Raw genomic sequence first — 10,360 nt, 5'->3', positions numbered from 1 at the left:
CTGGTCCTTTCGGGTCCTGGTCCTCCGGCTGAGTTTTCCCGGGTCTGTTTGAACCATGGTTTGAACAACGGTGAAACGTCACAGTGTCACAGCGGCCCCGAGCAGAGCGCCCCCTGCAGGCCGGAGGACGATATGGTTAATTTATTAAACTCGTTATTCATATAAACATATTTAATCTGCTGTTACTGATAAATAATGATTTACATAAAACATTTATTATATTTAATGAAATAAAGTCTCACTGCTGTGATGCATTCACTGTCTCATTATCATTAAACTCAACCAGCAATCCAACAGTAACAGCTGGACTTCAATCAGAAGTTTGAAATAAAACTTTATTAAACTTTTAAACACAGAAAAGCTGAGCTCAAAGGAACTATTGTCACTTATATTATTTCATTATCATTATTAATATTATCAGCTCTCTTATTTATAGAAATATTCTTTATACTTATTTCTGTGAACAACTTCCATATTTTCTCTTTATATTTCCATATATTATTGTCAGTTTTCCATTTATTTATTTGTTTGTTTGTTATGCACAAATCTACCACAGTAAATAAATGCAATAAATGATTGTGATTAATGTCTTGAGCGTCCCAGGTGGTCTCCCTACAATCCAGACCAGGTCTTGTTTCTTCACCCGGAGCCAGTTTCTGTCACTCTGCAGCCTCTGAAGATGACCCGCCCTCCAACCGCTGCCGCCGCCAGGAGCCAGTGGTTAACTTAACCTCCGTAATGATACAACAACAACGTAATATTGATAAATGTGACTCTGTTCATCAAAGGAACCAAAACAATAAAACAAAGTCAACAATTCTGACAGATGTCTTTTAAAATCAATAAATCTGTTTTCATGTGAACTTATAAATCAATAAACACCAACGAAGAAGAATTTCTTTCAGTATTTATTAGACAACAGAATACAGATCAATAACTGATCAATAAAATGGATCTTAAAAGCAGACTGGTGAATAAACACAGACCTGTGACATCATCGTTTCAACAACAGGAAGTAAACAGGACTGATGTCATCAGGAACAGGCAGGAGAGACAAACAAACAAACCAACAAACAAACAAACAAGGCTTCAGTGACGTCAAAATAAAAGTCTTCAGGTAATACTCATTATTAATAAACAGGTAATGTTTGTCAACTGTACAGAAAGTAAACAACTATATTTATAGATAACTTCAGTCGCTTTATAACGGAGTCCATAAAGTTTGTTTACATTGATCTACTTATTGATTAATGCTTACAACATTAATCTACATATTGATTAACTTTAACGTTGTTTTCGTTTACCTGCTCACATTTTAAAAAACAAAACAAAAGGTTTGTTTGTTCAACATATAAAAAAATAAAATGACGTTTTGGGACTTTGGGGCTTCTGTAGTTCTGTCTGCATACTGTACACTTGTTCTACCTGTTAGAGAGAGGCTAGTGTGGACAAGTAGAGGTGAGTCAGGCGAGACAGGTGGAGGTCAGACAGGTGAATCAAATGAGTTAGGTGGACAGGTGAGTCAGACGGAATGCTGAGTGAGTTCGTGGTCAGAGGCGGAGCTTGTCTGACGCTCCACAGCCCGCTGGGCCTTACAGGCTGCCATCTTGCTCTGGATGTCTGTCTTCTTCTCGAAGTAGTCGACGAGCGGCGGCTCTGTCAGCATTGACGCCAGCACCTGCTCGAAGGTGATTGACCAATCAACATCCAGCACGCTTCCGCGCCTCTGCTCACCGCCGCCAATCAGCACAGTGTCGTCTGCGATGTCCTCGCACTGCAGCGAGCCAGAGCTCACCACCGAGTAAGACGACACTGAAGTGTCGTCTTTGGTTTCCTCGTCGGACGTCTGCGGCGTCGCTGGCTCCAGCTGAGCCTCGGCCAGAGCCCGACACACCTGAGACTCACCTGAAGTCCCTTCACTAAGCCCCTCTTCACTCTGAGGAGTGGGGGGCGGGGCCTGAGCATCATCTGTCTTCTTGCTGCCGTTGTTAAACTTCTTGCCAACCTCTCCGATCCGCAGAAGCAGACTTGCTACAGTGGCGATGGAGTGATAGAGCTGCTGCTCCAGAGACTCTTCACTGAACATATTGTAGAGAGTCTTACACAGGTCAATGAACTGCTCCTACAGAGAGACAGACAGGTCAGAGAGAGACAGACAGGTCAGTGAACTGCTCCTACAGAGAGACAGACAGGTCAGAGAGAGACAGACAGGTCAGTGAACTGCTCCTACAGATAGACAGACAGGTCAATGATCCTTGTCCTGGTCTCGTACTCACCTGGTTCATCCTGGGAAGGTCTTTGATGGTCTCAGTCTTGGGTTCTTTCTCTTTTGCCCACATCCTCAAATAGTACCTGTAGTCCTTCACCTTCTCCTCTGGAACAGGTCAGAGGTCACAGGCCAGAGGTCAGAGAGCAGTGACACTGATATCAGTCTCTACACTGTAAACTGTATACTGTCAACGGTCAACTGCACAATGTATGCTCTAAACAGTACACCGTATAATATAAACTGTAAACTGTATAATGTGAACTGTATAATGTAAACTGTAAAATGTAAACTGTACACTGTAAAATGTACACTGTATAATGTAAACTGTATAATGTATAATGTATAATGTAAACTGTAAAATGTATAATGTACACTGTATAACGTACAATGTATAATGTAAACTGTACACTGTATAATGTAAACTGTACACTGTATAATGTAAACTGTATAATGTATAATGTAAACTGTAAAATGTATAATGTAAACTGTACACCGTATAATGTAAACTGTACACTGTATAATGTAAACTGTATAATGTATAATGTAAACTGTATAATGTAAACTGTACACTGTATAACGTACAATGTATTATGTAAACTGTACACTGTATAATGTAAGCTGTATAATGTAAACTGTATAATGTATAATGTACACTGTATAATTTAAACTGTATAATGTAAACTGTATAATGTATAATGTACACTGTATAATGTAAACTGTATAATGTATAATGTACACTATATAATGTAAACTGTAAAATGTATAATGTACACTGTATAATGTACAACTGTAGGCAGGTCTTTTACCTTTCTTGTCCTCACCGTCTCCGCCTCCATTATTCCCCTCCTCACCTGCAGACAGGAAATCATCATCATCATCATCACACAGACTAACAAAGTAACGATGACAGTGGGTTTGTTAGAAACATGAAGTTAACAGTTAAAGTGACATCAGAGATCAGCACTTCTTGGGGATGCTCCACTTCTGGCCACGCCCCCATCAGTGATCAGTCACAGCACAAGTTGACACCTGGAATTCTGGGGAAAACCTCAACACAGCAATGGTCAGCTGGGGGCTCATCAATAACTGAGACCCTCCATGTGCCTTTCACTCTGGGCAGGTCTGGATAAAAAGGAGAGTCCAGCCCCAATCCAGTAGCACAGACTAGGTCTGCTTGGTCCTGCTCCACAACCAGCTTTGTTCCCACCAGAGACGTTCCACATACATAGATCCAGTTTTCGCAGCCTCAGAGGACAGAAGAGCTGAGTGGATAAACTTTATTTTACTACGGACTGTACTTGTGTGGTTCCTTTCTAGTCTTCTGACCACTCAAAGCGCTTTTACACTACAAGCCACATTCACCTTTTCACACACAGTGATGCAGCATCAGGAGCAGTTTGGGGTTTAGTATCTTGCTCAAGGACACTTCAACATGCAGTGGGAGGAGCCGGCGATCAAACCAACAACCTTCTGATTAGTGGAAGACCTGCTCTACCTCCTGAGACACAGCCGCCCATAACAAGGTTGTCCTGAGGTAACTTCTGTTGTTTTCTGTTGCTAAGTGTCATCAGGCATCAGGCTGGAAGATTCTAGACTAATGTTGTAATACTGAGGGAAAGTAAAGAGAAACTGTGTGAACATTGAACCTAATTTAAAGCAACTATATTACAACAGGTGTAGGTTGGATGTCAGTAATTGTCAGATTTAGTTCAAATAGAAGTAACTTTTTTCACATCAAGCTATTGACTGATTGAAGAGTAGGGACCTTCAGTCAACCAAGATTTACTCAACTGCCCCAGAATGCATTGCGTCTGACCTGTGATTTATGCATGAGTGTACTTTTTTAAAATATTTTTATAAATATACTGTTTTGGGGCTTTTTGCCTTTAATGGACAGAGAGAGGGGATGACACGCAGCAAAGAGTCACAGCTTGGATTCAAACCCACAGCTGCTGCTGCAAGGACTCAGCCTACATGGGGAGCCAGTTCTACCAGGTGACCTACCAGGGCGCCATGGTACATTAGTACACTGTGTGATTTCAAACACAGCCCAGATTTCCTCATACCACAAATACACAAACCTGATTTCACTTCCTTCTGCCCCAAAATGTCCAGATCAGACAGGAAGGAAGTGTCTGGAAGGAAATATAAGAAGAAGAAGAAGAAGAAGAAGAAGAAGAAGAAGAAGAAGAAGAAGAAGTGTGTGAGTAAAAGAGGAAACATTCAAATCTGTTAATGAGAAGGGTTTTTAATGCAAATCAAACAGATTGATGATATCTGATTATTCATCTCCATTATTCTGTTATGGGTCACTTCATTGTACAGTCATCTGATTCTGATTCAGCTTGTTCACGTGTTGTCTTTACCCTCCACACGAATCTGTTGTCCAATACAGAGATCACCTGTCGGCAGGTGGACAGACAGACAGTACTACAGTAGCAGAAGAAATACTGCAGTATTCACAGTGTGTTTATGGATGTGTTTACCTCTCGGTACCTCCTCAGTGAAGAACTGTGTTGCCTCCAGAGCAGACTCCGCCTCCTCAGGACACAGAGCTGCAACACAAACAAACCAACAAATAAACAAACTAATAAACAATCTGTACTGTCAAGCAGTATTTGGGGTTATTGAGGTTAGGTCAAGATGGGTGGCAGGACGAAGGTTAACTTCTTACGCAGGTACGTCACTATGGTAACTGGTGCTGAACAGCTGACTGGCTCCGGTACAGGTTGTGTTCCAGATCAGAGATCAACTCTATAAAAGCCTCCGCCTACTGACCAATCAGTCTCTTGGAAAGTCACCATTCATTGAAGATCAGTGGATGTATTGATTATTGATCCTGTGGAGCTCTTCAGAGGGAAAGAGCGTTCCCTGTGGTTTTATCTGATGGTGTTATACAACGATCAGCCCTAACACAGTGAGCACTGCCAGTAACTCTGATTATCTGGGTATCGGAGCTCAAGAACCACATTGTGATGGATGACAAACCTGCAGCTCTTGTGGGGTGATCCCGGTCTTCAGAGGTCAGTACCTATCAAGAGCGGTCCAAGGAAGGAACAGAAGTTGGTCTTATACTGCAATCCCCACCACTTTCATGTCGGAAACCCCGGGTTGATCTAGCTTTGTGAGACCGCTTTGCAAGGTCTTTGATCTTCGGATTAGTGAAGCCAGATAACTAAAAGAGCCTAGTATGTTGAGCTTGGACTCAGGTGAGCTTTGTGACTGTTACCTGGTGGGAGGTGGAGCTTGTACAGCAGTTTGAGTTTCTCTGTCATGTCTCCGTGATACATCCCACCTGCAGAGAGAGAAAATTACAGACCATCACAGACCAACACAGACCATCACAGACTTACTCAGACCATCACAAACCATCACAGACCAACACAGACCAACACAGATGCACCAAGGTCAGTTTTAACCCAACCAGCACCCTAAAACAGTCTAACACAGAACCAGAGCAGCTCTGTCTTAAACCCTCTTGTATCTGGACTCACTGAGTCCAGTGATAAACTCTTTGAAGTTGACCAGTCCATCCTGGTTCTGGTCCAGGAGTCGGAAGAGGCGGGCCGACAGTGTGGCAGTGTGGGCTCCACAGATCCAGGGAGCGAGTGCGGCGAACAGCTGGGTGAACTGAGCTGGGTCGATGCGGTACTGTTCCAGGTATGGCAGACTTGGATCATGACGCTCTGCTGCGGAGCTGCTGGACCCCCAATAACAGCTCGTCATGTGTTTGGACTGAAGGGGAAAATATTTAATAAAATATATGTATTTGAAGGTAAACAATGTCACTTTTATTAAATTGTCTGATTTTAATTTAGAACGGAAAATAAAAGTCTACATTAAACAAATGTTAAGAACTGTTTCACATTGTTCCACATTAAAATGAATCTCTGAATCGTATCGCAGCCCAAGTATCTGGATACATATCAGATCCCCGGGGACAGATGGACACACCCACTACCTGCCTGTAAACAAACATTTTAAAAACAGAGTTTGTTGTGACCTTAAAGAGACAGTACAGCTCCTCCAGCTCCTCGATACTGAAGGCGGACTCCGTCATCATCGCTCTCACCTGCACACACACACCCACACACAACTGTGAATAATATGTCTCCATTAGCGTGTTAAAATTAGCCTGCAGCACGCTAACATCACCCACCACGCTCCTCTTGGCCGTGTCCTCAAGCGACTGGATGACCTTTAACCTCTGCTTGAACCTCATCTGCTCGATGACATCAGAGCGCAAGCTGCCGAACTTCTGCTCAGAGAAGAAGACACTGAGGTTACCTCAAACACCTGGACCAGGAACTAGACTTGGACTGAGGCGTGTCACTGAGTCAGCTGACCTCGTAGGATGACTTGATGAGGTCAAATATGTCGATCTCAGGTGGAGGATCGTCTCCACTCGTCAGCAGGGCGTGCAAGTGAGGGATGGGTGAAGCCACCGTCTGTTTATTCACAACGTTATCCAGGTACCTGCACACAAACGCACACACACATTAGGTGGACTCAAATTTGGACTCCTACCTGGCCAGTCTGGACTCCTACCTGGCCAGTTTGGACTCCTACCTGCCCAGGATGGTCATGGCTTCCCCCTCGTCACTGCAGGACAGCAGGGCATCCATGTTGTCATGGAGCACCGCCAGCGCCACCTGTAGTTAGATTAGATAGGAAGACAGGAAGTAGTTCAGTCACAGTTGGCAGAGGTCAGAGGTAAAGACTGCTGACTGAACTGTCAGATGTCCACTTTACAACACACCTGCACAGACAGGTACAAAACAGTTAACTGCTGGTAGGGTGCAGTGACTCTGACCTGGAAGATGACCTTGATTCCCTCATAGAAGAAGCAATCAACCAATAAGACGGCGCTGTCAAAGGGCATTACAGACAGGAAGAGTGTGAGGAACCAGGACAGGCTGATGGTTGAGATGACTCCCAGCTCCTGCATGTGTTCATACAGCAGGGGGAGGAAGGCTCGGGTCAGCTCCTCAAACACCCCCTGATCCACCAGAGCACCTGCAGGGGCAGAAACCACATCAGACTGGGACGGTACTCCCTGACCTACTACCAGTATTGTCACGGTGTCGTCACCGATGTACGACTTCGGTGTCGTTACTGACCTACGACTCTGGTGTTGTAGTAGTCAGGCAGCATCCGCTCACACAACGCCACCAACAGCCAGAAGGCTTCCTCCTCCGGACAGTAGAGCAACAGGACGGAGGTGACAATGTTCATCGCCTGGAGGAGGATAGAATATTTAGTATAGAAGATATTAATTCAATATATTTGATTAAATATTACATATAATATACTGAAACTGATTAATATTATTAATTAAATTAAGATTAATATTAAATATTTTATATCTACCTGACAGTATCCGATTCCGGGGTTGCGGTGGGCGTAAGCAGTGAGGACACGGCGCAGTGCAGCGATGCCTGTCTCGTTCTGGAAGGCTCGGTGCTCAGGCATCGAACGGTGTAGGTCACGTTCGATCTCCTCTGTAGCTAACGAACACAGCCCCATGGCCTGCTCCACCAGGTCGCCATAATAACCAGGGTGGGTCGCCATTTCGTTCTGTGCTCCTGGATGGACGGGTGGACAGAGGGACAGGTGAGTACATGAAACTACAGTTTACCTGTGGTATAAATGAATGAACACTGACCAGAGAACAGTAGCCACAGCTCCCCTCTCAGGCGCTCCGGGATCCCGTTAAGGACGAGTTCTCTTGTTCTGGAGGTTCGGTACATGCAGACACCTCGACCAAACTCGGAGAAATGGATGTTCCATGCCTCCTCTTTCATCTTCTCCTTCATCTGCAGAAGAAGGAGGGAGGCGGTGAGGAGGTCAGCAAGGAGGGATGGAGGGGCACTAATCCTCTGTATCTAACAGTACTATTCGAACTTAGTATCTAAAGGTCTTGGGACGTGAACTCACAGCTTTGGGTCCCAGGTCCTCAGGAGTGTCTCGGTGGTAGAGCTGCAGCAGACCCTGGCTGGCTGTGGGCAGACCTGGGTGGTAATGGCGCCCCCTGTGGACAGACTCAGACCCTGCAGATGAGGACAAGGGGGTGCTGGAGGATGCCTGAGGACAAAAAACACACACCACAACAACAGAAATTAAACTTCTTCCTGTCTACTAAAACCGTCTGAAACCAGCCGATATTCAGCTGAACTGGACTGATCTGCTGTTACACCTCTCTGACACATGATGGCAGTATAACTGCACACTTCTGATCTGACCCATGCAGATTTAAATCCTGGTTGCAGGAGATCAGAGCCTCTACATGAGTGACGTACTGAGTGAGCAATCAGAGACAGCGGGCTTGTGTCACCCCACGAGCTGTCGGGTGTTCGCTGCAGGAAGTCCGAGATGCGTTGAACCAGGAAGTCTCTGTCTTTGAGGTTGGCGAACAGGAAGTTCATCTTGTTCTTGGTGCTGATGGAGACGGGACACGGCAGGACGCTGCTGCTGTCTGCCTTCTCCACAATGGACACCTGAGGAGCAGAGGACGGTGGGTAAAAATCACTGCGCAGATGATGATGCTAACCAGGCTTTGTGTATTGGGAACACTCCACTCTCCCATGCACCCTGAACAGCCCACCTGGACTCCAGCTTGTTTACCTCTCTGAGTGGGATGATGAGCTGACACAGGTCTTCTTCTCTGCTGTTAAAACAGATGTAGTTGTTGGAGATGAACAGCTGTCCAACCACATGCATCTTAGCGAACGGCGTCCACAGTGTGCAGTCTGTGTGTCCGTCCAGACGTTCGTCCTGCGTCAGCCTGAACATCGTCCTGTACCGCTCGTTCTTTGCCCGTGCGTCCAAATCCCTGCAGCAATGACAAGGACAGGAAACTGCTCAGGTCAAAGGTCAATGACAGATTGTCATTGTCAGGTATGTATATTCTATGTATATTCATTACATATAAATACTTATTATGTACTGTATATTTAGCTTTAAGGTGATTTGGTGCCTTGAACAGGATCAGCAACAGTCAGACAACATGTAAAACCAGGTACATGCTTATTGAACAGAGTGAGACCTCTTGAGTGCGGAGACGTTCTTGAGAGTTTTGCAGGGTTTGGGCAGTGAGCGGTCAGCAGCAAACGCCTCGTTGTCGAGTAGCTGGCGCATGGCGATGTTGGCAAGCTGCTCCATGAGCTTGAAGGTGTCGTTAATATTAAGGAACATAGAGAAGAAATGTTCGGTGTCACGTGTGCTGACACGAACGCTCTCTGGAAACACCAGGGTGGCGTTCTTTTCCAGCTGTGTCACCTCCGTCCACTGCACCACCAGGGTCACTGAGGGGGAACATGAAAGACAGTCACCATGCATTATATTACTGTAATACTTTTACAGGCTGTACAAATGACATCAAATAACTCTGGTCTGTGATTGGCCGGTCGTACCCTCCTTGCCCAGCAGGAAGGAGTAGAAGCACAGGTGGTTGACGGACAGGTAGAGCCAGCCCTGTCGTGGCACTCGGCCCTTCCAGTAGCTGCAGGAGTAATAATTCACCAGCTTCTCCTCGTCAGGCATCCCAAACAGCCTCCTCATCTTCAGCTCTGCCTCCCGAAACTTCCCACAATCCTCCTCCTGCTCCTCCCCCTGCTTCAGCCGGTTCTCCTCTGCGATAATGCCCTGCAGGAAGTGACATCACTCAGTAACAGAATCACAAAACAAACACAACAAAGAAAGGGCGCAAAGAGAAAGTGACATACAGAGATCTTTCCTTTGACAAAGGTGGTGACGTCTTCATCGTTGTCAAAGATGGAGATGGTCTGCAGCAGGTTGGACTCCAGCCAATCCCAGTGCTCCGTGATCTCCTTCCTGGATGAACCTGCAAGACGGAGCTGAGGGTCAACAAACAAACAAACATATATTCAGCCAATCCCAGTTCTCCCAGTCCAGCTGACCCACCACAGGCGATGTTCCAGTAGATCTGAGAATCCGCAGTCTGCAGCAGGATCCTGTACGGAGCCACTCTGGCACTGGAGTCCAGAACCACATCCAGAGTCCCAACCAGGAGACCTGCACACAGATAGGCAGGTAGGTGTGTGAGTTGAATGACCCACAGAACGGGAGAGG

The 10,360-nt window shown here is 45.6% G+C and overlaps 1 protein-coding gene across 2 annotated transcripts; it reads right to left on the bottom strand.

Moving 5' to 3' along the window:
• Positions 1-895: 895 nt before the first annotated feature.
• Positions 896-10,303, bottom strand: LOC118334065 (TBC1 domain family member 9B; the record flags this gene model as incomplete). Of its 2 annotated transcripts, XM_035669887.1 has the most annotated exon segments (22): positions 896-2,122; positions 2,277-2,374; positions 3,076-3,120; positions 4,351-4,404; positions 4,756-4,824; positions 5,499-5,564; positions 5,764-6,004; positions 6,273-6,341; positions 6,429-6,527; positions 6,616-6,745; positions 6,839-6,921; positions 7,083-7,285; positions 7,390-7,507; positions 7,640-7,854; positions 7,935-8,085; positions 8,207-8,353; positions 8,569-8,766; positions 8,894-9,101; positions 9,315-9,573; positions 9,682-9,913; positions 9,994-10,112; positions 10,193-10,303. In XM_035669887.1, coding segments are annotated over 22 exon segments (3,515 nt in total), but the record flags the coding sequence as incomplete, so codon positions are not given.
• Between the last annotated feature and the right edge of the window lie 57 nt (positions 10,304-10,360).

The sequence above is a fragment of the Morone saxatilis genome, unplaced genomic scaffold (genome assembly GCF_004916995.1).
Source record: "Morone saxatilis isolate NCDOM2014 unplaced genomic scaffold, NCSU_SB_2.0 Contig22, whole genome shotgun sequence".
NCBI classification, from domain to species: domain Eukaryota; kingdom Metazoa; phylum Chordata; class Actinopteri; family Moronidae; genus Morone; species Morone saxatilis.
Note: the sequence above shows the minus strand (reverse complement) of the source record. Positions and strands in the feature narration are given on the sequence as shown.